Source organism: Calonectris borealis, chromosome 5 (genome assembly GCF_964195595.1).
Source record: "Calonectris borealis chromosome 5, bCalBor7.hap1.2, whole genome shotgun sequence".
Taxonomy (NCBI): domain Eukaryota; kingdom Metazoa; phylum Chordata; class Aves; order Procellariiformes; family Procellariidae; genus Calonectris; species Calonectris borealis.
This window is the reverse complement of record NC_134316.1, coordinates 20264074-20291998: the sequence shown is the minus strand read 5'-3', so window position 1 is coordinate 20291998 and position 27925 is coordinate 20264074. Positions and strand designations below refer to the sequence as shown.

General features: G+C 35.6%; 1 protein-coding gene across 5 annotated transcripts in view; it reads left to right on the top strand.

The window, feature by feature from the left end:
* TTC8 (tetratricopeptide repeat domain 8) overlaps positions 1-27925 on the top strand; it is a 43087-nt gene that overhangs the window by 4972 nt on the left and 10190 nt on the right. For 4 of the 5 annotated variants that reach the window (XM_075151335.1, XM_075151333.1, XM_075151334.1 and 1 more), the window contains exons 2-9: positions 3812-3841; positions 7015-7135; positions 11581-11644; positions 11799-11958; positions 12850-12939; positions 16638-16682; positions 23200-23285; positions 25231-25318. In XM_075151335.1, the coding sequence (XP_075007436.1) occupies positions 3812-3841; positions 7015-7135; positions 11581-11644; positions 11799-11958; positions 12850-12939; positions 16638-16682; positions 23200-23285; positions 25231-25318 (684 nt within the window). The remainder of the gene's footprint in view (positions 1-3811; positions 3842-7014; positions 7136-11580; positions 11645-11798; positions 11959-12849; positions 12940-16637; positions 16683-23199; positions 23286-25230; positions 25319-27925) is intronic. The other variant, XM_075151336.1, reaches the window with a different exon arrangement.

Genomic DNA, 27925 nt, shown 5'->3' with positions numbered 1-27925 from the left:
CTTTGAACTCTGTCACCAGATGCGGTAAGCCCTAGGAGGTTTTTAAGGTATGGTGATGACCTTCTAGCCAACTGGGCATGAATCAGGAATTTTCTTATGTAGCAGTATCAAATGCTATGCCGTTATAAACTTGAATTCTTAAAGAACACTTCAATGAAATCAAAACATTTTAAAATCCATTATGTTTTCCTGAAGAGTTCCTAATGAATAAAATGTGCTAAATATGTTGATAGAAGAATAATTATCTGCAACTGAGTTAGACTTTATGCAAGACTGAAATATTTTTTTCTATAAAATGTCCTGTGTATTTCTTCATTTAAGAATTAGGAATATAAATTTTATTGATGGAATTTACTTCTATGCTAACAATCTTAGGATAGATAAAAGCTATGTTTTCTATGACTAGCATTTGGGCATACAAACACATAAAGTACTGATGTTCAGTTTAATTATTTCCTATCGTAAACAAACAGGCGTTGTCTTCTATGTTTATAGTAATAGCATGACCTAGAGCAAATACAGTCCAGGGTTGTCTCTGTTGATCATCCTGATTAGTTACCTAATCTGATTACTCTTCTTTGTGTTCCATATGTCAGATTCAAGGCAATAACCAGCACCGATGTATGAGGACTGCTGTAGTTTAACAATTAAAAAAAAATTGCCTAATGTAATTAATAGACATACAGTGGATGTCCTGCCTTTAACTTGATTAATTGTCCACTATGAGGATTTGCTTTTGTTCATTCGTCCTTTCTTCTCCCATGGTGAACTTTCAGCTACTGTCACTTGCATACTGGTTTTTGTAAGGTCATAATGAAGTTATCACGGATATGTTTATGTACATGGAACTTGATTTGAAAAAGCATCTTCAGCTGAAATCAGTTATTGGTTCAAGAGACTGTAATTATTAAGTTTATGCATAAAAATTAATGAGACATACAGTGAAGTCATTGTTCCTGGGTAATGTTTTTTCTGTGTTTCTGCTCTTAATCATTTGAAGAGCATTTTCAGAATATAGTAATTTTAATATTCTGCATGTATTAAATCATACTCACCTGAAATTAATTGTAGAATGAAGCTTTATTAAACTATAAGGTATGTAATCTTGCTTCATTCCCTCTTCTAGGCTATAAGCATCAGAAGACTTAATTTTTCTAAGTATTTTTGGTCTTCAAATAAACTGACTTTATACATTAACTTTAATTTTAAAATGCCCTCAGTGGATTTACAGATCTGGGTTAAATCCTTCCTTCATTGCTTTTACAATCTTATTAATTTCAAAGGAGCTTTATATGTGTAAATGAAGAATAAATTTGACCTTTTGTTTTGAGATACAAGCTTACAGGGCAATGCTATTTGTTAATCCTCTCAAAGAAATCTTTATTCGGAATCTAGTTCCAGTGGATTACTTGCCTGAGTAGCAACTGCTGGATCCACCCATGTTAAAATATATTATATTTTAATGTTAGTTTTTGTTGTTCCAGACTTGTGTTTAATGGGAGGGTTCTATCACCTGCTTGAAGGTTATTTAAAATCTTAAGTTTCTTCTAATCAAAAAATGAAACAATATATTAGGATGTATGAAGAATGCATACTATCACCTACCATTATGAGAGAGCAATGTTTTTAGTAGGTATTATTGGTCAACTCTACTTTTTTCCAAAGTGATGAGGGATGCAATTTCTGAATTTTTTAGTAATGTGAATGCTTTTACATAAGCACATTTGTTTTATTTTTAAATTATTTTTTAAACTAATGAACAGTGCCTAAAGTAAGATACACATCTGTAACATCAAGGCATTTTTGAGTTAGTGTTGACGCAATATTCCTGACCTTGTTCTCATTAGTTACTGTAGCACATATGGTATGGAAGATCACCTACTGCTCTTAAACCATTTTCTAGTACACCATATGTGCTATAACACTCGGACACAATGGGGTGAATAAAATGCAAGCTGAAAGACCTCAGTGTTTTTTTCTTTATTACTTAGAAAGCTAGAACAGTTTATTTTTTAGAAGACGAGTACTATAAATAAAACAACATATTAAAAGAACTTGGAGTTCATTTAATCATACATCTAAAATATACAGGCAGTTTCAGTGCCTTAGCCAAGCCCAGGTACATCTCAGACAGCTGAGATTAATCCCTCAATTAACGTTTAGTTCCATAGAATACTCAATTTATAAGCTGTGTTATGCATTCTAACACTGGTGAACAAGTTTGAACAATCCTTAAAAGGCCACAGAGATTCCAGTACACTACAGAAGGAAGATGCAAGAGCTTCACCAGTCTTCCAAGTTCTTGCTGTCATGGAATTTACTAAGTAAAAATGCTCAAATTGAAAGAAATAGACCATGTCTCATACTACAGAGGAAAAGAGCGAGCTTGACCTTGCTATTCTCTTGGTGAAACACGAGCCAGCAGTGTGCCCTGGCTGCAAAGGAAGCTAACACTGTGCTGGGCAGCTTGGAGGAGACATGGGTGATCTAATAGCAGCCTTCTAATACATAGAAGGAGGTTATCAAGGAGATGGAGCTAGGCCCCTCACAGTGGTGCATGGAGTGAGAGCCAGCGAACATGAATTGAAATGAAGGCAGCTTTGGCTTGATATAAGGAAAAACATTTCTCCGTAAGGACAGTCAGGCAGTGAAACAGGTTGCATAGGGGCATTGTGCAGTTTCCATCCTTGGAAGTTTTCAAGACCCAACTGGACAAAGCTCTGAGCAACCTCAACTGACCTCGTAGCTGACCTTGCTTTGAGCAGGGCTTTGGACTAGAGACCTACTGAAGTCCCTTTCTAGTCAGAATGACTCTAAGGTTCTGTATTCAATCTAGTATAGCTGGCTTAACTGTGATAGATTACACAAGGCCAGATATGTAAAAAATGTTCCACTCCTCTAGGAGCAGAAATGATCTGACTCTACAAGAGACCAATAGTGATTTAGAGAAAGTAACATCTACCCCCTAAAGCTAAGTAATACGTTAGGAAAAATTCCTCCCCAGTCCCTGGGGAGCTGGAATTGAGCAGCAGAAGCCCTGAAGGATAGTTTAAATGTTATATAAACATGATAATCACACAATAAATTATGATAAACCTACATTTCCTGTTGTTAGTATTTACTCACTTTTACCTCAGGTTTTCAAGCAAGTTCCTGCTTTTTGGCTTGTAGTAACCTTCATCTGGTAGTTTTCCTTTTGTTTATTGGATGGTGCAATAAGCCATTAGTTTGACGTTTATTCCACTTACAGCATTACTGTCCAGAATACAATAAATATATCATTTCCATCATAAAAGTACAGAAATAAATTCAACGTATGCAGAAATTTCTTTTATGTACTTCAGTGGTATCAGTGTGATCACCATCAGCAGTTAACAAAAATGCACAATGATTGATTTTATTATGTAGGCATTCTAAAGCCTGTGACCTAATAATTTGATTAACTTTTGAGAGATTTGCTTACATCTTTCAAGTTTTTCTTTTTTTTTTTTTTTTAAATGTACCATTTTTCAGTTTAATAATTCTGTAATGTTAATCTAAGATTTGGCCAACATGATCCAGCAGAAGCAAGAAAGCAAAAGGTATCTGAAAAATGTACTTACTGCAAATCTGCTTTCATTGTGTAAAACATTGATTGGCTCCATAATACGTGTAAGTTGAGATAATGTAATAAAATGGAAATTTGAATATATGTGTCAGAGAGAAAATGTTTGTGCAAAATGAGGTGGTCACAGAGTATAATTCCATTTTTTGTTGTTCTTTTTATGGTTTGGCATTTCCATTCCTCAATTTCTATTTCCTCTTTTTTCAGGAGCCTGATTCTGAATACACCGTGTTTCAGGTAAAATTCTTTTCATAAATACAATTATTAGATACAATCATTAGGAAGAATTTATCATACACTGAATAATACTTGTTTTGTTGTTAAATCCTTAATGGTGTAAATTTGTTTTTCATCATTGGTAAGGCAGTACATTTGATAAGGTGTATTTTAAATAGGCAGCTTTTATATTTGATAGAAGCTTATTTCTCTCATATATTTCCTATAGGTTTATTCAGCAGTTCAGTAGCTTAGTGCCTTCTAAAAGCTGAATGGAATCTATCTTGAACTGACTGACCTTCATCTGCTGATGAGATTAGGAAAAAGCCAGTTGTATTTCACGGACAGAACAACATTTATGCTCTTAGGGCTCACTTTCATGTTTCATTTAATGCGGTGTAATGGTGGACTGTTACCCATGCCCTTCCTGATCCTACAGCTCGTTCTCACTGCCTACCTTGTGTAGAGTCTGGTAGTCTTGAAGCTGCACCATGATGCTTTGGACAAGTGATGGAAGACTGAGAGTAATTGATTAGTTTTCACTCTGTTCACATTAGCACTAGATTACTGCAATGGGAAGAATAGTAATGTGCAGGTGGTGGCATCTTTTGGCTACAGCCCGCAGTCAAATTCTCTATAGAAAGTCGGCAAGAGTTGAAATAACTGAGCTCTTAAGAAAATCTTTGAACCTTGCCTGAGTTTTACATCTTATGTGATAAAAGACAGCTTTGCTTTATGAACAAAAGAAAAACCAATCCAAATTTCTTGGGAAGGGTCTGTTTTAACAGAGAAATGTACATCTCTCAGGTTTTCTTTTAAAAAGTAAGACAATAGCCATATACCATAGTTCTAATAAAGTCAGATGTGACTTTTTATGAATAAGTAGCAACATTTTTTATGAATGAAAAGGGTGTCAGAAATTTCATTTAATTCTTTTGAAAAAAAGATTTTTTTCCTATATCTCCCTTTGTATTTGTGTGTCAGTATACATTTCTAATTCCTTTTCCCACGCCTTGATTTTTCGGATACTTAGCATAACTGTGTGCATGCATAGAACTGATACTTTTGTTTCATATGTGTCTTGTAACTAGTAGTTAAGAATTTTGAATTGTCTTCTTGTCTCTCAAGGTAAAGGTCATCTTTCTATAGTTTAAGTAACGAATTTGACATTTTTCTCTCTCTTGCTGGTTTGATCAGAAGTCCTGTAACAAACGTCGCTGCAGGCAATACTCTAATCTACAGACTCATGTTTAATTAAGCAATAATATGTGATATTTGAATTTTTTGTTGGCAATCAAGCCTCAGACTAGGAACTTAAGACTGGAAGAGCAGCCTAAGGAACCTATTTTTTATGACAGTCAAAGAGACATGTTTCTCTTAAAAACAAATTATCTCATGTTTGTTATTGGAAAAATCACAATGATATAACTAAGTCTATGTTAAGAACTGGCCCCAGTTTTAGCAATTAGTGTAGAGAAGTTGCTACTTTCAGTTCCCAGGAAAGGTCATTACTATGGGCAGCTTTTCTTATCCCTACTAGGAAATTAGCCTGTGTTTGGCTATATTGAGAGCTCTAATTTCATCATATTCCCAATATAGACATGGTAATGTTGACTTCAGACATACATGTCTTTGAAAAAAGCAGAGTACCGTCAAGGTGTTAAAAATTCAACAAACTAAATACTTATATAGAATAATGAAAAACAGTTAAGGGTGTTGAACATCTAACTGCAAATCTCAATGCTAATTAAAGGTTGTCACCCTACTACACAGGAAGAAACTAAAAGATAATAAAGCAGATCTGGATTAGATCTGTCTGGCCTAGATTCAAATCATCCTGCCCTGTTCCTTTCTCTTCTTGAACAAAGATTTCTAAGTGTGGCTGAACTGGTTGGCTAAATGCCTCCTTTACTTGTGCTTGGAAGAAAACACTTTTAAAAACGGGAGTTAAATATTTCAACATTTTTAGATATACTTTTTTTTGACAGTTATAAAGTTGCATAGAAATATAAAGGAAGTGTAGAGGAAGGGGTGGTCTGAGACACGATGAATGAGAAGTGTCCCATTAAATGATTGCTTAAATTATTAAATAAGCCTGAGGTCCAGATCTCCTACTTCTCATTTAAAGAACAAATGTTTCCATGTGTTTCACCTTTAGTTCTATTAAGAGTAGCATCAGTCTGTTTCTATTTTGAAATGTCTCCTTAGCAAATATTAACCATGTTTTTCCATCAGACTGCTGTACCCCCTGTCAGAAAAGAAACAAATCTGATTGTTGTGGCAGTGATTTTTACTCTGGAAAATTTATGATGATCTGTTCAATATCTGAAGGAAGACAAGTGATTGGTCTTGTGGCTCCCTTTATCATGCCAGCTCTATTAGTACATTACAGGCATCTTAAGTTATCAAAGTGGTTGGATCTACACTTATTTTGTTGGTACTTCTGGTTTTTCTTCTCCCCATTGATTTGGTGTCTCTACAGTCTACACAAAGCTTGTCACATAATCTAGGATTATGCTTACCTTTCCACACTGCTCATATAATCCTCCAAGACATTTAATGTAGTAATTTGTCAGTTCAGTACACTAACAAGCACCCCAATAATCTCACAATTGAGATGCTTAATCTATGCGTTTACACATTTTTTACAGCTGATGCTTTGAACAAAAGAGTTTTAGATTATCTTTCTAAAGACTGTCACTTGTGGATAGTAATGTACTGTATCTTTAACTGCTGGTTAAAAGATTTTCCTTCTTTCTCTACAGATGCCTGGGAAGGGCATTATTTTGCATTACAGTGGTTTACTTACCTTCCTCTCCCATCCCAATTTAAATAAGGTGTCTGCCAGTGGTGTGTTTTGAATGGCACTGGTAGCTGGGGATTTCTTCAAAAGCACAAGATCTCAGACAGTTGCCTGTGACCTAAATTAGTCATAACATTTCTTGAGGCATGAAATTCTGTCCTCCAAACTCAGTGACTGTAGCTGTTCAACTCCAAAAGGGTTGTCTAAAGTCTTGCTCCCCTTTCCACCTCCATCAGGCAACTGATGGATATACCGAGCTGTTAAGTCAATACCTTATTCAAGCCTATTAAAACTGTGACGGGAATAATAATCAAAAAATGGCAAAATTGCTGATTAGATTATTTACTTAGTGTCTTGAACATATTTTACTTTTTACTTTATCCTTATTCAGGCTGCCTGGAGCCTGAAAACACGAGCTTTGACAGAAATGGTGTACGTGGATGAAATCGATATGGATCAAGAAGGAATCGCAGAGATGATGCTAGATGAAAATGCCATTGCTCAAGTAGCACGTAAGAATGACTTTCACTTAAATACATTGAAGCAACAAGAGCTCTTTTGGTCAGGATTCTCATCTAGCATAGAATAGTACATACTGCGGTGACCTAAAACGGCTTTTAGGTGTTGATACAAAGAGAGTTTTAGATTGTTTTCTGGTTGCGTGGCAATGCTGAGATACACCACATGTAGTGCTTAGGCCTGTCAGATGGGGGTTCAGACAAACAGTGTTTTGTCAGCTTTTCTTCTACATCTGTCTACTCACTAGCTCTTTTCCATCAGTGCATTGATTTCTTTTACTCCTTTCTGGATTCTTTAGGCACTGTGGGAAACTAGAGAAAAATATATGCCCTTGATGTACTGTGAATCCCATCCGTATGCCTATGCTGTAGGCAACAGTGTGGCCAAATCTGACATCAGCTTTTTGTATCATTTCCCACAAACATTTTCTGAACTGATTTTCTCTCTTCTGCTTTTCTCTACTTCTTTCTTTCTCCCTTCCCAGGGCAGTTCTTTGGCCCTGTCATTGTTTCTTGTATGCAGCTCTTTTCAGCTTCGTTAGTTCCCTTCTAAGTGGAAAGTAATTAGTAGTCATCCACTTTTTGGCATTATTTCTATTTTGCTCTGTTTCTCTAATACAGTCCACATGGCAATTTTTACGTATCTTATTAGATGTGGTTCTTGATCACCTACCATGTCAAGGAATTCAAGGAAAGAACTAGACATAGATCAGAACTAATATTTGAAGCATTAAAAGCTTTTCTCATCTGGATAGATGTAGGCAATTGCGTATCTATCTGATTACATTTTTAAAAATTATCATTGCATGCTTGGTCACATATAAACAGTCAAGCAGTACTCAAATTGTGTTTACACATTATGATAATCTAATTACATGTATCTGTCTTAAAACAGCATAATCATATAATTTAGACCTTTATTTGATTTTATGTCCCCTGTGGTAGACACCATCTGCCAAGAAAAATAATTTGATGAATATTATTGAGAAATAGGGCATTCTGGAAAAATGCATTCATACTATATTTAAACTAAAAAAAAAGGTGACTTTCTGGATAGCGTGTCACAGATTTCAAAGCCAAAGAAAATCATTACGATAGTGCAGCCTGCACTCCTAAATCATTGAGGTAATACTTTACTGTTCATGCTTCAAATCCACTAGATGTGCCTGAGCTAGTACATAGTTTTTCAGAAGGTATAAGAACTTTCCAGAAAGAACCTCCATCAGTCTTTAGCAAATTATTAAATTTGTTAGCTTTTATCAGTGTATGCCATATCTTTAGTGGGAATTATCAACTATAGCTCCAACTGTTGCTTCTTTGTGTGCATCGTATGCCTGATATAAAGTCTTTATTTTCAAAGGTCTATTTCCAAAGTAAATAGTTAAAACTGTCATTAAGTCATCCAGTGATCTTTCTTTGATAAGTTAAATAATCTTCTCATTCTGAGATATATCTTTTAATTTTTGAGTTCGTCTTGAAACTCTCTTCTTGACCCTTTCCAATTTATCTGCATGCTTTTTCAGCTGTAGTCACCAAACCAGACAACAGTTCACTGACACATAGAAAATACATTTTTCTTCTACAGCTTGATTTTACTTTCTTTATACATCTGAGTGTTTTTCTGTTACACTTTTATATAAAAGGTAAGCACAAATATCACTAGGGAGGGTGCAAAGAGGATGGAGCCAGTCTCTTTTCAGTGGTGCCCAGTGGCAGGACCAGAGGCAGTGGGCACAAACTGAAACACAGGAGGCTCTGAACATCAGAAAACACTTTTTTTACTGTGAGGGTGACTGAGTGCTGGCACAGGTTGCCCAGGGAGGTTGTGGATTGTCCCTCCTTAGAGATATTCAGAAATCATCTAGACAGGGTCCTGGGCAACTGGCTTTAGGTGGCCCTCCTTGAGCCTGGTTGGACCAGATGACCTCCAGAGATCCCTTCCAACCTCAACCATTCTGTGATTCTGTGATCACTTCCACTTTTACACACGATTTAATAAAAATGGGTGCTTGCTGACTGGGCTGCTTCTTTTGCTGTTAAAGTGTGTTAGCCATAGTTGATCTTGACTCAGGGTCTTCTACTGTGGCAAACCTTCCAGGATGTCCTCCCTCACTATAATTACAGCTTACAAACTTAAAAATGTGTAGTCATACCTCCCATATTACAGCTGATACTGTCAGTACTTTGCTTACTAAACAGTTCAAATCCTTTTGCATTAGTTGCATGTCCATTTCAATTCTGCATCTGTCCTTATCTATTTTCCAGATTAAACTATCTTAATAATGATTTTGCTCTCAGTCTTGCATTATTAAATAATTACTAAATTGTATAGAGTCCACTGGAAACGGCCACTTTTCTGTGGTTCCTCTACATATATAATGAAGTCTGTCTTCCACCAGTTTTTAAATTTTTATAATTTTGCTGTGTTAATTTTCCATCAGTCTTGTTTATTAATAAAAATGTCTTGTAGCATCATTTTACAGAAAATTCCCAGTAGGTTACCTTTGGACTCTTAACACGATCAATTTTATCAGCTAAGGTTGTAATCTTGTTTAAAAGTGTTATCTTGACAACATATTTTTCAGAAACTCATACTAATTGGCATTATGGATAATCACAGCTATTTCATTAACTAGGGAGTTAAAGGAGTCATCTGCAGTCATCACTGACTGCTGAAATTACACTCTTAAATTCTGTCGCTATTAGTGGCCACATGCACTGCTGTGGCCTCTTGATGCCTGTTCATAGCCAGTTCAGTTGGGATTCTCAAAGTAAGGACTAGGTTGCCTGGGGTGAGATCAAGGGAACTAAATCCTGTAAGCATTCTCCCAGTACTCCAAAAGCACAAAAAAATCATAGTTATTAAAAAACATGTCTGGAAATTTTAGTGTCCTGCCTTTTTTATATTATTGTGCTAGATTAAAAAAAATGCTCAGAGGGTGGAAGACTAGTTCATTGTCTGCTAGCCTGAAAAGTTGAAAGCCACTTTCTCCATTTCTCAGAAGAGTGCCCTAGTTATCATGTTAGAAACTCTGCTGAGTGGACTGTCCACCCTTTCTCTTGTGGAGTAAAAAATTCAAGATTCACAGGACTATAAAGAGCAAGTAAGCAGCAGAGATCCTAAGTGCGGCCAGCCAGACCAGAGAGAATCCTGAGTTTTGGTGCTTATTTCAACATCACTTACATATTTAGTTGGTTTTACCAAGGAGATCATAGTTAATACCTTTTTTTTTTATTATTTAACTTTAAATACAGCTGCAGCCAGGTGGCTACTATAATATTGGAGTCAGAGGTGCTTGATATCAGCATGGATTAAAAAAGCTAGAAGGTATTTAGGTAGAGTTAGAAGTTACCAATTTGGACAAGTCTGCTAAACTTGCTTAAACAATGGACTCGTAGTATCTCAGAGGTAATTACAGCTTGAGGGCAGGAGAGAGGACTGAAAAAGGGCAAACTTGGGGCTTATCTTGGGGAAAAAAAGAAGGAAGGAAGCTATCTGCCTATCAGTTTAACTTTAGTTCTTGGAAACATTTGGAATAAAAGCAGTTCATAAGTATCTAGAAAGTAGGTGTGTAACAGTGATTTATCAAGAACTGGCTGTGTCAACTTAAATCTCATTTCTTTCTGTACGTGGTAACAAACAGTGAACAGACCAGAAGGTATAGATGTCATATCTTGCTTTTAACCAAGTTTTTAAAACCATCTCTTAAACATTCACTTAGGAGGTTAGAAAAACTGACTATAATCAAGGTCAGTGAAGGTGATGGAAAATCTACATGCAGGAACTAAGTAATTCTTAATGATCCACGGTCAAAACAGAAATATGTGAAAAAGGGGACCCTACACTACCTGGGCTCAAGCCAATTCAGTGTTTTCATTGATGACCTTTGGATATGGATGAGTTTGAACTTCACTATGCCCTAAATTGTGGGTGGGGTCCTACACGAGTATAATGACACGAGATACCATTCTCCATCTGCCCTGTAGCTGAAGGTTTCGGTTTACTTACTCAAGTCCGGGTGCTATTTTAATCCCAGACAGAAAACGTACCTTTTCAAATTAGCATGATCTCATTGTTCCAATAACCTTTCTTACTTAAATGCTATCTATTGCTCCTAAGATGTCCCTGAGAATTGCCCTGGTAGGCAGCTAAGCCCCGCGTAGTCACTCACTTACTCCCCTGCAGTGGGATGAGGGAGAGAATGGGAAGGATAAAAGTGAGAAAACCATGTTCATTGTGGCAGATTTCTTGCAATAGTCTGACAATTTATCAGTCGTACAGAGCAATATTTGTTTCTTGTCTTCTTTGTCTAGTGCTATGTCCTCTCAGTTTGAACAAAGAAATTTCCAGTTTATTGTAAGACACGGTAATTTTTTTAAGTCCCCTGGGCAAGGGTGTAGTATCGCAATGTGAAGAGAGAAATGCTCCTATTTTATAGGACCAGGAACATCTTTGAAACTCCCTGGAACTAGCCAAGGTGGAGGCCCCAGCCCAGCTGTTAGGTATGTGATAGTTTTTTTTTTTTAAATCTGACTAGTTACAAATAAGCAAATCCTAAATTTAACTTCTAAAAATGAAATGCTTCAGATATAAGTGTTTAAATTCTCTATCAATAAATACCACTCAACATAAGGATAATGTGCTTAACATCTTCAGGCCAGTAACTCAATCAGGAAGACCTATTACAGGATTTGTGAGACCCAGCACGCAAGGTGGACGGCCAAGTACTATGGAACAGGCTATAAAAACACCTCGAACAGCTCTCACAGCTCGTCCAATTACTAGTGCTTCTGGGAAATATGTCAGGCTAGGAACGGTAAGTTCTTTGACCCTGTTCTCAGAACAATGGCTTTCTTGGTCATAGTATCTGGTACAGTGACATTGTAGTTGACTTAAAAGCTGCGTCTATACTCAAGTTTGAAGGAGGTGAGCATTTTTAATTTTTTGTTTAAATTGTTTTCAAAGTAGAGTTTGAAAATGTTACTTCTTATTAGTTTGCTAGTCTGTTTATATAAAAAATGTACATAAATTCACAAGTTCACAAAGATTCACATAAATTCCAAATTCACAAATTCTGTGAGACTCATTTTTATTCACTGAAGGCCATGAAAAGACCATAAGTATGTTGAAACCTTTTCCAAGTTTTTCAGTTTACTACAAAACAATTACTAATCTTTCAGTGGCTGTCACTTCAGAAGATTAGGAGTATAAACTACACTAGTTTTATACCGATCTATTGGCAAAATCAATAAACTGCAACTGGCTCAAATATGTAATACAGATTAACATCACATTAATGGCAAAACGTTTTATCTTCTCACTATCGCAGGTATGGACTGATCTTCCTAAATCTTTCTTGAAGATTTTTTTGTTATGTATTCCAAGTATCTTCCAAGATATTCCAATCTAATAGTTAGTCCAAGCTACGTGCTTAGGCACATCATGAAAATAGTGGAGAGAGGGAAGAAAAAGGTAGTTCCAGAAGGTGATTAATTTAATTTCATTTCAGGGACTGTATGGGAGTAGGAGAAATTCCTTGCTTTCAGGAAAGATGAAATTCAGTAAGAAGAGTCTGTACTGCACAGTAGAGCAATGCATCTACAAATGCTTTCTTTGTGGTTTTTTTTTGTATACTACTAATATTTTGAAAATTTTCAGGAAAAGTGTAGGGGATCTTCCCACTTAAAAACTTTTTTTTCCCCTTCAGGCTTCAATGCTAACAAATCCAGATGGTCCTTTCATAAATCTGTCTCGACTGAATTTAGCAAAATATGCTCAAAAACCCAAACTGGCAAAGGTATGTAACTATTTTGGTTAACGTTGTGATATCTTTTTCTTATTTTTAGGCATCATTCTAATGTAACTCTACATGGGATTGGAGATATAAACAATGATGAACTGTGTTGTAAATGTAAAGTTCAGAAAAATAGTGTGTTATTTATCTTTTGACAGTGGTTACCAGACTTGAAATTGAAAATATGTTTGAAGAAGTTATGTTGAAAGAATAACCTAGGAAGAACATTTGTATAGAATAAAATATTCCATTGGTAAATAACTTTGAACTGTTCATATAGGAGTGATGAAGGGCAACTAAAAAAAAAAAAAAAGGAGGAAAAAAACCAGCAGAATGCTCCTTAGTGTCTGGAAACACAGTTCTGTGTACAAATAGATGGCAATCCTGACCTAAAAATGTTCAAATTGTTTGGATTTTTCCCTTTGTTTTTATGGCATGAGTTAACACTTTTTATTTAAACAGATTTGATCTTTTTGTTCAGAATTCTTCTTAATTTTCAGTTAAGATCTTATGATTGACAGCCATTGAAACCGAGACTATGTGCCAATAGAACAGGTTCACCCACGCTATCTGCCCAACTTATGGGTTTCAGCTCTGAGTGGAAGGGACCTAAAAGTTGTGTAATGATTTATCACACTGTGGCCTTTCACTTGAATCTTTCCCCAACACAACCAGTTAGTTGTACAGATGAAAATATTTTCTGTGCATACTTTGTTCACAAAAAACAACTGTTGGGCTGAGACCAATAACTCATTTTGCACAAGGTGTCAAATGACTATCAGACACACTCTCAGGAGCTGTATTTGGCTTGCAATCTAGAGTTGAAAGAACCCATATGTATTCAGTCTATTTTGTAGTGGTGAACACTGTTAGAAGACTAGCAGTACCTAATAATCTGCTGGTGGAAATTAGCTCCTCCAGTCCAAAACTTTAGTTAATAATTTTTCATAAATGGTTAGCAAATTCCTTTGCTTTTTAAAACCTGATCTAGACTGATGTAGGGCATTTTTTCAATGTGTTTTTCAACAGAAATAAGTTTTGTGTGATTGCACTGTGTTCTTCGCCTGCTCCTTACATCTCCGTCCCTTGGCCTCTTAACCAAATTAGGCAGAAGAATAGATATCAAATATAGTAAGTTCTAGCCTGGCGAGTTAATGAAAGACTTCCAAACTATCATCTGAGGGCAGTTATGAGCCAGTTCTTTATCAGTTCTGAAAAAATTGCACGCCTTTTGTCCAATTATGTCCTTGCCAGCAATCAGCCAGCACACACATTATCCTAAATCCATCACAGTCTGTAAAATAGGAAGAATGTAAGAAACTTGGGTAGGATTAAGAAACACAAGACACATCCATAAGAAACTAGGCTTAGTTCTTCTGCTTGAAGACAGCTAGCTTTTAATTGTGTTTGGTAAGTCCATATACTATTTAAGTAGGTAGGTTAGCTTTCAGATGAAATATCTACTGTCAGCAACAGCTCTCAGGAATGAGAAACATACATTTTTTTAACATTAGCATTTTCTGGGACAATGGGGTAGCTCTGTCTTCCTTCAGTTTCGTATGAAAGGAGGCTTAAGCCAAAAAATGTAAAGCAACAGTCATAGAAACATCCATAGGCAGCAAGTGTACTTGTCAGTATTATGAAGCTAATACATTATGACATTAACATTTCACACAGAATGTAAGATCTAAGTTTAAATTTGGAGCTACATGGATTTATAACTTTTTTTTAAACAAGACAGCGTTAAGGCTAAAGCCAAAGCAGGAGGTGAGACTGCAGACTGCACTCTCTGTTAAGAATCATTGATTAAAGTTTTAAAACTCTTTGGGCTGTCACCTCTCCCAAGTGCAAAAAGATGATAAATCTTGAAACTATTAAATTCACATAATGAGCCTATGTATTCATGTTGGTATATACTCCACCTGTGTACTTCTTCCTTATGTGTTTGCAAAGTGTACTCATCACATCTTTTTTTAAGTTAGATTATCTATCTTTTCATTGCATGATTAGGTCTTCTGGTGTTTTGAAGTATACAGGAATGTGGCTTGTCTCTGACTAGCATCAGCCATGTTAAGGACTATCGCAGGAAACCCCATAGTAGACATATGAGGTATTACCTATTGCCAAGGAAAGCCCCAGTTAGCAACTGATTTATGGCATGAAACAAGAAGTTTTATCTTTTTTAGCTTGTGGATTTTTAATAGAGTTATTAAGATAACTCTAGATATTTTTATCCAAGTGAATGTTCAGTCATTTAAATCCTTTTGAAGGTCAGAGCCTATAGATAACAGCAGTAAATTCATCGTGCCAGCCATGCAAGGAAATATCTTTTTTATCACTTTAGATGTACTCACTTTTACTGAATGCTTCCCTGTTATTGAACTAGAGGAGGAAATGTTCTGCTACTTCTTTATTTTCTATTCTTTTGTTATCCACCTATTCTAATCTTCCTATAAATGTGTTTTTATTTATAATTCCTTAATTTCTTTTAATCATCTGTTCAGAGTCTTTTCTGACCAAAAGTAGAAGAAAAGTAGGTTGTGGTTTACTTTCCTCACCAGACATGACAATTCATTAGTAATTCTCTAGTTTCCTTAAGGTAAATTTTTAAAGAATTTTGTCTAAGAAAAGCTGGCAGAAGAGTCATGGAAGCCCTTAGAAGACTGCTGTCTCGTTCTTTATTTCTTTCCTCATGGGCCAATATTATCTTTTAGTTTTTTATAATGAATAATAAGAATTTAGAAAAACGTTCTGTTCTTTTGAAGCAATTAAGACCTGGGATTTGGATGCAGAAAAAGATCAAGGTTCAACTCAATTGTGTTACTAGCATCCATACTACATTTCTGGGAATAGAGGCTTCCAGTCTCCATTTAGTTATCTAGTATCTTTCAACATGATTTTATTCACTTAAAATGCCACCCCCATTACCTATATACTCTTCTATATACTAGTGCAGAACAGCTACAAGGTAGTATGACTTGCTTAGCTTTATACAGGAGTAAACAAAGATGCAGTTATATTGCCGTGCAATTGTTGTGGGCTTATGAGCAGTTACCACAGCACAGCTGATGCATGTATCTTCTTTAAACTTGGGTATTATGATGGTGTGTTTGAGTTTCAGAAGTGCAATATTGTTAGCATTTATCATTTACAAATAAAAAAGAGGTTTTTGCTTTACAAATCCCAAAATTCTGTAGGGTTTAGAATTTTTTTCCCCTAAGGCAAAATTTGCTCAGCTTACATTCTTAATAAACATATGTTTAATTTAAGTAGATTTTGCACTATATAAGCACCTAACTATACATTGCAAAAAGTCTTTGTTAGATCACTTGCTGATTTTACAGTTAAAAAGTCATGAAAATGGTATCAGGTTTTCAAATCTATATTCACTTTCAAATTATAGCTGCCTTTTTTTTTTTTAAGTGACCTTAAGGACCAAAGAAGAGAGACAATTCCACTAATCTCTTGCAACAAGTTAAGAATTAAAATGCTTTCCTGTAATGACAGTGTAGGACAACTATAGTTTTTGTCTATTCAAGTCTTAATTAAATGTAAATGTCAGCAATTGTGATGTGTGAATGTGATTGCTTTCACAGGGAATTAATTTCTGCCTAATATAATCAAGATTTTGTATTCCTCTAAAATAATATTATCAATTTTTATCTTCAAATATGACAATGTTTTAAATATTCTTCTGACAGGCATTGTTTGAATATATTTTTCACCATGAAAATGACGTAAAAAATGTAAGTAATTCATATATTCCATTTTCAGTTTTTATTAAGTATCATTCAGTTATTTCTGTCAGTATTTTGCTACACTAATAATCCAGGTAGTACATCCCATCTGAGTACAGAAGTGAAGCATTAAAAGTTGTTTAAGAGAGAGAAATCCTTTCTTACAGGCGTTATAATCAGGGATGATAATTTGCAAATACCAAGATACGGATTGCTCTTTTTTTTTGAGAAGCAAAACATTCTAATGCTTAAAACTAGGTCCCTCATCTATCAACATGATAAGATCCCTGTATGGAATGATTTCATGCTAGCAGAATTTACTGGAGCCTGAGCAGTAGCTGAAACTATATGTCAAGTAGCTGAACTGCCTAGAAAGTTCAGAGTTCCTGAGGCTTGAGAGTAAGCAATAAGTTATGGAAGAATGTCCATTAACAGAAGGAGGTGAAAATTTCTGATAAAATAGTTAGTGATTGTATTGAACATCATTTGAAATTCTAAACTACTGAGATGATTGTTTATGCATTTGGGTGAATAGAAAGGAATTTGGTGAAGCTGCAGAAAAATTAAATATCAATAGGGTTTTGGATGCTTTTTCTAGAAATTTAATTCCATAGTGCTGAGGTGTTTTGTGGCGTCAAGAGAAAGATTATATTGTCCATATGATTGTCTATAACATTTATTCTTGAAAAGTTTTCCTAATTACACAGTTTCCCTCTTACCCTATCCAAGATTTTTCTTCTGTGGTTCTTCATATGTTACTTCACTGAATGGGTAACGTGAAGTTTGGGTACATATTGTTTAAAGTTTCAGAAATAGATAAAGGTTGCAGAATTTTTTGGCAGTTCACCCAGGGAAATAATTAATTTATTCAATGAATAAAGTCTCAAAATGTTTCATTACTATGTTAGATATATGCACCCAGTTGAAATGGAATTAAAATTTCTGCTTGAAGTTTGTTTGAAAGAACTGTTTGTGTCAATAATGCATAGCTAACTAAACAGTTACTGAATTTTCTGCAATACTACTAACTGGTGTGTGATTAGATCTGAAGTTAAACTCTCCAGTTAATCAATAACACACAAAAAATATTTTGTTGTTGTTGACATAGATCAGAACCATTTCCAAATGTACTGCTATGAAGCATTTTAATCCATTATCAAATGATTATAGTTGTACACTGTCAATTTATTGCATAGCATTTTTTTAAGAGGGTTGAATTGCAATGCACTATTAATCCAAAATGGTTGAAACAGTAAGTGCAAGTGTCAGAAATGTCAGAGAGAAATAGCAATTAACATTTACATATTCTGATACTGAATATGAAGAAAGTGCCTGGGTTTTACGCCGCTAATAATTAAAATTTATGTTGTTTGTAACTGAGAACTCAGTTCACTAGGAATAAAAGGGTCACTTGATAAGATGCCACACGTGCCTGTGACCTACACTTTAAGGACATGCAGGATCTCTAGGCTAGACAGATAATTTCATATAATGCAAGGAATTTTCCAAGCACTCCAGAAGAAAATTGTAAGGTGTTTTTACACTGTACTGCATGTATTGTTAAATCCTTTTTGAAAATCCCGAATCACTGTCTTGCAGGGAAAGTTTTGCCTATGTTTTTTTATGCACCCTAGCCATTTGAATAAATATCCGTAAGCAAAGAAGTGTCAGCTTAGTCACCACTGTTTATTGTGTAATGAAATCAACATGTTTGGTTAATGATAGCATCTTGTAAGAAAAAAAATTGCGTCATGCTTCACAGTATGAGATGTCTTTATAATGTAATGTGTATCTCTGAAGAGATTTTTTTTTTTAACTGTTCAGTTTGCTTTCTCTTATTCGCTTTCATTCCTCTTTTCTTCTGCGCTTTCTACACCATTTTCAATATAATTGTATTCTCCGAACCGACCTCCCTTCCTTTTAAACCTCATCTGCATTAATTTTTCTTAAACAAAAAAAGAAATACTTTAACTTCTGCTTAAACTTGGCTGCATCACTGTTTATTCACCTCTCCTACCAATGGCATTTCACTAGTTCATTGTCTTGCTTCTGCCTGAAAAGAATTTGGTTGCTTAGGATTCAGCGGAGAAATAGCACGTATGTTAACTGTTTAAAAGTTGATCTGGATCTTGCTTGATCACCCATTAGAACATTCACTGACATCTCTTGCATCTTTGTATTACCTGCTACTGTGTGATGTTGCATATTCTTAAAAAAACAAAACACTTCTGCATGAAATGAGATGAAAGAGCTTGGAAGGCGTGGAAACCTGGGAAATTGGCTTAAGTTTGTGACTGTATAGACTGAAAAGCTTCTACTTGTGGACTTTCTGCATGGGTAGAATTGGAAGACCAGTTCCTGCAGTTTTGCAAATAAAACACAAAAGTAGTAGTGACAATATCCGTCCTTTGTCACTGTGCTGGTCTGGAACAGCCTGTACTGTTCTCAACTGCATTATTATTTAAGAAGCAAAGGCAGTTTTATTATTTATCTTCTATTTAGTATTCAGCCAGTATATAGAAAGAAAAAAAAAAAGCCTCAGCAATTTCAGTTGAGAAATACCATTAATCAGTGTGCATTCAACTGGACAAATAATGCTAGGAACTCGGTTCAAATTAAAAGTAAATATATGTGTAATCTATCAATTATCAGAAATGTGGGGATGCAGGAAGAAGAGAGGAGCACTGAGCTTTTTCAGCACTTGAAAATGTGTTCAAAAGTCTTTCACCTTATTTAATGAAAAGTTAAACGATTCTCTGATAAAATTACTATTACCCCGACTTGTTTCTTTTTGAACACATATACTGAATAACTGACTTTCTGTACCCCTTGAGCTATTTCTAAAAGCCATTTTATGGGCTAAATGCTGTAAGAGCAGGGCAGTTTAAAAGACTTGTCCAGAAATAGTTCAGTTGCTACTTTTTTCAGCAATAGACTGTGACATCATATTCTGCCATTATTCACAGGTGGGTAGTGACGACAAGGCTCTTTGTGCTGAGGAAGAACAATGAGTGTACAATACATACTTGGGGCCAGAAGTCATGACCTCTGATATTTCCTTAGCTCTTCCTAATACTCTGAAGTTTATACTTTCTGATAGAAATCTATTTATAATGGAATTATGTTAGATTTATAAACTATAGAAATCTGGAAGACACTCACCAAAAGGAATTGTGTTAAATTGACTATGGCTAATGTAATTTACTCAGCTATCTTATAAAGTATCCTGTGTTGATTTGTCTACAGATAAGACTTTAGTCAATAACTGTTGCTGGAAAAATGACTGCCATTCAACAGCACATGAAAGAAGCAGCAGACGCTTGCTATCGTTTCCATCTATCTAATTTCTTGGTGCACAGAATACTATGTATGAAATTACTAAGTTTCAAACAAATGTACATTTACCAATTTAATTTTGCAATACAACAGTAAATTAACACAACCCTACAAGCTGTTTTATACTGAGTTACAGCTGGTAGACAATTTGGAAGTCTTAATTATAATACAGTTTAGCTAAGGAAAGTAATGGTAAAAAAATGAATCTCAGAATCATGGTAAATACAGTTACAATTAAAGAATCTACATTTTTTTTAATTTAAAAATAGCTCTGATTCATTCTTTAAGAAAAACAAATTTTTTTTAAAACAGAAAACCCACTAAGTATTAAGGGATTTTATTATTTTTATTTGCACATATTTAAGAACCGAGAACAAAATAAATTTGTTCTGAAAAGCTTCCCAGGGCTAAGACTGTTCTTGAAATGGACTCCTGCATACATAAGTAACTATGCTAAATGCTCTATAGAGTAACAATTTCAGCTGACCAGCATTTCCAGATAATGAGTTATATCCTAAAGTTTATTAAAACTTTTGGGACAATCAATGTGGGTTTTTTTCCGATATGTACCTTTGAAGCAAAAATCCTTGAAAGGACATACGAGTATCTGCCAATCCACAATCTGTGCTGTTTTTCCCTTCTATTATTAATACGACTGCACCAACATTCAGCAATGCACGGGAGTGCAGGACAGGCATAACACTTACTACTGCTACTATAGATTGGTTTTAAATTAACATATTGTGCAGAATGAACATTGATTTGTACCTAAACTGTGCAATTAAAAAAAAAAAGTTTGCAGCAAACTGAAATTGAAATATGCTAGCAGTTGGTATTGACATGGCAAGGTGAAGGCTTTGACTTTTAAAAAGTCTGTTTTAATCAATTTACTAGCATTTCAAAGGCGACATTGTCAAAAGATTTTGTTGTAATACCAGCAGAAAGTCTAACTACTAGCATGCAAAAAGCTGACATTGATATGCACAAAGCATTTTCAGGCAAACACTTTTTAGAAAAGTTGGTAACATTTGTAGTATTTTTGGATGAAAGTTTTTGTGATCGCTTGTAAAGTATCAGAAACAGGATTTTCCTATTCCTTTCCTACTTCCTTAATAGGGAAGTATAAAAACAGGACTTAATTTCAGAAACTAACTTCAAAATGAAGTCATGCTTTGTTTCTTAATGTTAGTAATAAGAGCCCAGTAAGAGTTCAGGATCTGCACTGACAGATAAACTGCTGATGTTAGTGTCTACTAAGCCTGAAGCAGTCTTAGTTCCCACTTTCCAATAGCAGCCAGAATTGTTAGCCTTGCATAAAATAGTTATCAAAAGTAATTAGGGTACCAGAAAGCAAGCTGAATGTGTAGCTACAGAAGGGATCGTTTTCGAAAACTCAGTCCTTCTCCTTGAATACTTGTCATCGGAGCACTCTAAGGAAGGCACGTTGAAGCACGTTATTTGCAGTATGATCCATACTCATTTTAAGTGGCTACTCATGCTGCATTAGAAGCAGGCGTGGTATTTGACAGACACATGCATTGTTTATACATTTTTAAACGCAACAAAAGTAACCGATGTTTTAACAACAACTACTTTCCCCGGTACTGGGACAAAATTGCTTATATACCTTCAGATGAAAGAAAGTATTTGTCTGGAAGGGAAACCGATAATTTCTGTCTTGAAGCAAGCTTCTTCCCCATTATAGCTGTAGCCTCCAGAGGCTCTGTTGTGCAATTTGCAAAGCCATTAAGAAAGAAAGGGCAACCAAAATAAGAGCTGCCATCTGAGGTCTTCAAGGATTCCACCTACCGGGAAGAAATAGTGACTTCAGAGTTGTAAGCTTTCCTCAGTTTTCTCTTTTCTGTCGCAGAGGCAGGGAATGACAACTGTCTCTTTCCCTTCGAGGATAGCATCAGTACAACTCCTTAGCCTGAATTGCTACAGAAAACAAATTATTCTTTCTCACAGAGCCAAAAGAGAGCAACTTGTCTAAGTTGTCATAGCTCTGCTGATTTTGCTGTGCTATGTCAAAGCTACACCCATTGATTACCTGCAGCCTCATTTTGCTATCGGGAAAAACAGGAATCAAACCCAGAGGTAGATGTCACTAAATTAGACTCTTTCTAGTATTTCAAGTATTCAGATTATTTTTCTCTTGGAAATTATTGGTTCCTTTGCTACTGAATGGCTGGTGCACAGAACTTTTCCATATTGTTCCTAATATGGAGCTAGTTTCTGATTTCTATGGTCTGCAAAATGTTTATGAAAACAAAAAAAATGTCAGTTCTTTGTTATAAAAATACTGCATTAAATCTTTTTAGACTATTTCTGATGGTATCCCTAAAATATAAGTAACAAACGTAGCATGGCTTTGATATGTTCTGGGACAAAATGGAATTTTAAAAAAAGGAACACTAACAGTTGCTTCTTTGGTAGGTTTTAGTACAGAACACACATCTATTTGTTTTAACAGGAATGTTGAAATTATAGCTAAAACATGAAAAACCATAGATTCTGTCTGTGGTGGCTGATGGTAGCCCATTGATTAGCCTATCTACTTTTCCAATACACCAGATAAAAGAGATTTTAGACCTCCACCCTCTTCAATAGCTATCTATTTCTTAGAATATTTATCTACTTTTCCTATCTGTCATAAAATAATTATTTACGTCATAGACTTTTTAAAGGAAGAAGTATTTCTTGCTGTACAAATCTGAGAGTTCCCAGAAGTGGAGGCAGCCTGATATTAGCAATGTGATGACAATTTCTATAGTACTTAAAACTGGCTGAACTGATTTCTTTATTTTAGTATATTTTTTCTTGTTTTTAACAACTTTTAGTGAACAAGGATGGGAAGCTTGGAAGAAGCGTGTCAGCTTACACAAGTATTCTATATATTCTGAAGCAGCACTTCAGGAGTCTGATCAAATTAATTTTATATTTTCTCTTTGAATTACTAGAAGGTATTTGGATTACGTATTCTTATAGGGACAAGTTATCCTTTTAGCTACTTTATGCACGAAGCTATAAAAATAGTAAACATAAAGCAGTGCCCCCACCTCAAGTTTACCAGGAGTTTTTGTTCAGAATTTTCTCTTTACAAAAATCTTTACATTGTTCACTTCGTGTTCTTTTTCTTTGTGGAAACATTGAAGCTATTAATGTTAAGATGATGGGTTTGTTTTGGAAGGCTCTAGATTTGGCAGCCCTTGCCACTGAGCACGCACAATTCAAGGACTGGTGGTGGAAAGTCCAAATTGGGAAGTGCTACTATAGGTAAGCCGTTGTTCATTTCTTCTGTGATCGGGAGTATGAGCGCAGGACCTGAACTGCTGGGTGTATTGCGCAATGCTGAACACTGAGAAATAGTTCAGTAAGTATTTAGTTGGAGAGCACTGTGCTTACAGTTAAATCTCCTTTAATATACAAGGAGATTATGTTCAACTGCTTAAGGTAAAGGCATCAACATTGAGTACATTTAAGTAACTGAATTAGTTGCATCTTCACCTTTGTTAATGTGTTTCAAAGTCATGGTTTGAAAAGTCGGTAAATAAATGCAAAGAACTTTAAAACAGACCACACAAAATTAATATTACAATATTAGCTTGAGAAATTAACTGTCAATGAGGGCTTCAGATTGATGAAATAATAAAAAATTAAATATTCACGTTAAGACACTTTCTGCCAGAGGCATATTGCCCGAGAAGTACCAGTTCTAAAGATGCCCAGGCTTCAGGGCTGGCACCCGTATCCAAGCATCTGATACAAATGGCTCAGGAGTACCCCGACACAGTGCAGCAATATGCCTCTCTCGGGAAAGGGTGGCAACAGCGGGGAGTTGCAAGCAGTTTAGAGTGGTTGCTGAGGATCTAGAACTTGTAATAGCCAGTTCTACCAAATCAGGTGAAACTCCTCCTGATACAACCCTGCTTCCCATAATTCAAACAAGTACTGAGGCAGCTCCCCATTTCATTCTTTACAGTGTGTTTGTCCCGTGAATGTAAAACATATGCATACCGTATTGGTTGTTAAAAAACTGAAGCATCATCTGCAGTCTTTACAACTCTATAAGCAATTCTTGCATGAACAAGCTGATAATACAAAGCAGTTAGCCCTTTAAAATTCCATGTTGTATCTTCGCTTGAAACTATTGCTTCTTTTTAGATGCCCAAACGAATGAAATTCTTCACTATCCTTAACCTTTATTTGACATTCTTTGGAAGATTAGACTGATTTTTTTTTTTTTTGAGCTTAGAGGGTCATTCATCATTTTCAGGATTTTTATGAATAGTGTTATAGAGACTAAAGCATCCAAGCAAGCACATGTACTTCCAGGATCCAAAATTACCTGATGTCCCCATTGGCTGTGTTTCTTTGTTTTGGCTGGCTTGTTCTGGCTGTGTTTTGTGCTTCTTCACCAAGTATATGTGCTCTTTGGCTGAAGGAAAGAAAAGGCAATTTACATATGAGAAAGTGTACCTTTTTGCTGTTGCTGAAATGGTACAATCCTCTTAATTTTGTAGTCTATATAGCATTTATAGATTACTGCAAAATATTCTACAGTAATACTGCAAAACAAATGCTTTTGAGATGGAACAGACTTCTGCGAGGTTCATGTGCCATATACTGCCCCCTCCCAAGTCGGGGCTTGGACTGTCTTACGCTGTGGTGCTGTTTACAATACAGCATGTTTTCAACACACAGTTAAAGATTTTTAATATCGGCAACAGAAGTTTCACCATTTCCCATACGAGGCTAGGAGAAAGTGTTTTATAGATGATTAAGCGTTCCCTAAACTTTATAGTGGAGAGTATCTACATGATATTTGCTATGGGTGAGGAAATTCTACTCCAAAACCATGTGGGTAGATGTTGAGGCATGACTTTAATTGCTCATTTTCTACTGTCCATTCTGTACAAAGAGCAGGAAGGAATCCTATGAAAACAAGTGCATCATCCTTCAATTAGCACCAGAAGGCTGCATGTGCAAAAGGGGGCTAAATTTCATGAATTTGCCTTTTTCATAGTTTTGAATGGTTGTCTTTGTAACCTTAATATATTTAACAGCATGCTCTTTGTTACCATGCGCACAAATATGTGACCTTAAAGTATGCTTTTGGGCAGTTCATGTTTGGTGTGCACTGCTTCATTATTTAATAAACTTTAAAAAAAAAAATCAACAGCAAACAAATACCTTCTATATCTATCTGTTGTCTCTTTAGGTTAGGATTATATCGTGAAGCCGAAAAACAATTTAAGTCAGCTCTCAAGCAACAGGACATGGTTGATACAGTCTTGTATTTGGCAAAAGTAAGTCATAGATTTGCTTGTTTAAGAATAAAGTGAAATTCCAGACTACCCCTGAGAAGTCCATACACCAGAATAGCTGAGTATTGAGCTTGATACACCATTACATTTAATAGTGTGAGATCTCCATATAGACCTGAGGCAATACATGCGAACAGTCGAAATTGAAGTCTATAGTTTACAAAAAGGTTTTGGAGCTTCCAGATTTCACACACTCACACAAAAAAATCTCCTACGTTACTGTATTCTTTGCTTTAAGCTCCAATGAGGATTATGTAGCTAAAGAATTATTGGAGTTCCAGTATGAAGAACAATGTAGCTATATATGGTCTCCTAGGAAACTAATGCAATAAATCAGTAAGTGAAGAGTGAAGCTCAAAATCCTAGTTTCACAAGCAAAATCAAAACAAAGTGAGCTTAAAGAAAGCAATCAGAGACCTTGAAACAGAGAATGTTCTGTCAAAATAAAGACATTAAAATTTTTAAAAGAACAAGTGGCACGGCTGAGCCTTAGAATTACTTGTTTACCAGGGTACACATCAGATTCTAAACATTTTCCAAGACGTTCAAGAAAAGGTGGCCTGTGAGAAACTAAAACTGCATTTCTCTTCCTCTTGTCTTAGAAAGAGATGAAATCAGTTGCTCTTTATCAGCTCCCTTTAAGCCAGCTGTCACACACCTATCCAAAAGTCATCACTACTAGTAGATAATTCAGATATTCATATTATGATACTTGCTTTACCTTTACATTTCTTGAGCAATTTACGTTTTGTATTTAAATGATCATCGTTGCTATCTGGAGACTTGTCTTCAATATAGCAGTTGGAGTTAGTTTACTCAATTGAGCTTAGTAATTTTAGATTTCTGTCACTATCAGGAGTCATTCTGCAAAACACATGAGATACACAGAGTGATTAAATTGACAGAGTAATTGGATTAACAAACAGTGATACGTTATGGGAGATATGCATCCCCCCACATCATTACTAGTTCAAGTAGGAGCTGCATTTGAACTTCCACCTCCCACTCCATAGACCAGCTCGCTGAAGTATAAAGCATCACACAACGTGATTTAGTGACTGTGGGTGGACAGGCAATAGAGTAGGGCACTGACATATAGCTCAATCTGACAGTACTGAAAAGATAAGACCTGAGTTAAGCAGCCATTAAAAAAATAATAGGATTGCATCAAGTTCTGTGCAAACAGACCGATACTACAGTACCAATTAGTTTTCTGTTTATATTCATTATTGCAGCAGCTATCTGGTTTTTTTAAAATATTTTCCTGAAAGCTAACTCTCCCTTGAAATGTAATTTATGAAAAGATGAAAGACCAAAAGAAAACTAAAAAATAAAGAGTCTTTAAAGAGTCGGGGCTGCTGAGAACTTACAAAGTATGTCATGACCGAGAAGAGCTGGAAATGGGATATTTTTACCAGAGGCAAGAGACATACCAAGAAGAAAATCGAGCCATTCTGCGTTTAGCATCTAAAACTTAATGACTATAGCTGTAGTACGCTTAAAGAGCAGGTCTCCCCAAAGCAGCTGCGAGAAGGTGGAAGTTGTCCCATCTATCTTTTAATTTCTTTTGCCACTCATCTGGACAGCCGCTCCACAGTATGCGGAGATGTTGGACAGTGTGATATGCCACTGGATATGGGAATTACGTAGTGGAGTACGGTGGCTGTGTTGCCTTAGTGTACTATTTGCACAGAGGATCTGTAGTGAGTGCTTAGCGTACTATTTGCACAGAGGATCTGTAGTGAGTGCTTAGCGTACTATTTGCACAGAGGACCTGTAGTGAGTGCTTAGCGTACTGTTTGCACAAAGGATCTGTAGTGAGTGCATCTTTGGAGTGAACCTCCAGATGAAGCAATAGACCAGACTTGAGTCATAATGCTCAGAAAACATACTTCGTAAACAAACATAAAAAGATAAAAAAGCAGCAGATCTAGTGAAGTTTCCTGTCCTCCATTTTTTACATTTTTTGCCCTAAGAATATGAAGATAGCTGTGCTTCATAGCTAGATCAGGTCAAAAAACAAGTAAGCAAACAAAACAAAAAAACAGCTAATTAAAATTTTCTCTCAGTTCAAACAAAGAAAATATGAAATTATTTGTTGGTATGGCAGTGTGCACTGGCGTACTACACATATGTAGGATAAATTGTACAAGTCACTCACATAGGTGGTACTTGGGAGTAAAACAACCAGCCAAGGTTCCTCTTAATTAAGAAGTCATATCCAGCTGTCATGTATTCTCTTTCATCTGTGTACTTTGCACTGAAAATCTTTACAGAGTAATTTAGTTGTAGAAGACTGTTGCTAGAAGAAAATAAGGAGCATGACAGTCACAATGGAGACAATTATTTAAAGTTTAAAATTTAGTGCAGACATAAAATTCATCAGAAACTGCTGCATGGTTTATAAATGAAAAACTATAGCAAATTACTTGAAGTCTGTTTTAGATACAGCAACATACCCAGATAGAGTGCATTAGGAATAAATTGTTGATTTAAAGCATATTCATTGATGGTGTCATTAGTGCAGTTCTAGTCTACCAAGTACCACGTCACCGAAAAAACCCAAACCCCCGCTCTTCTATTGCTTTT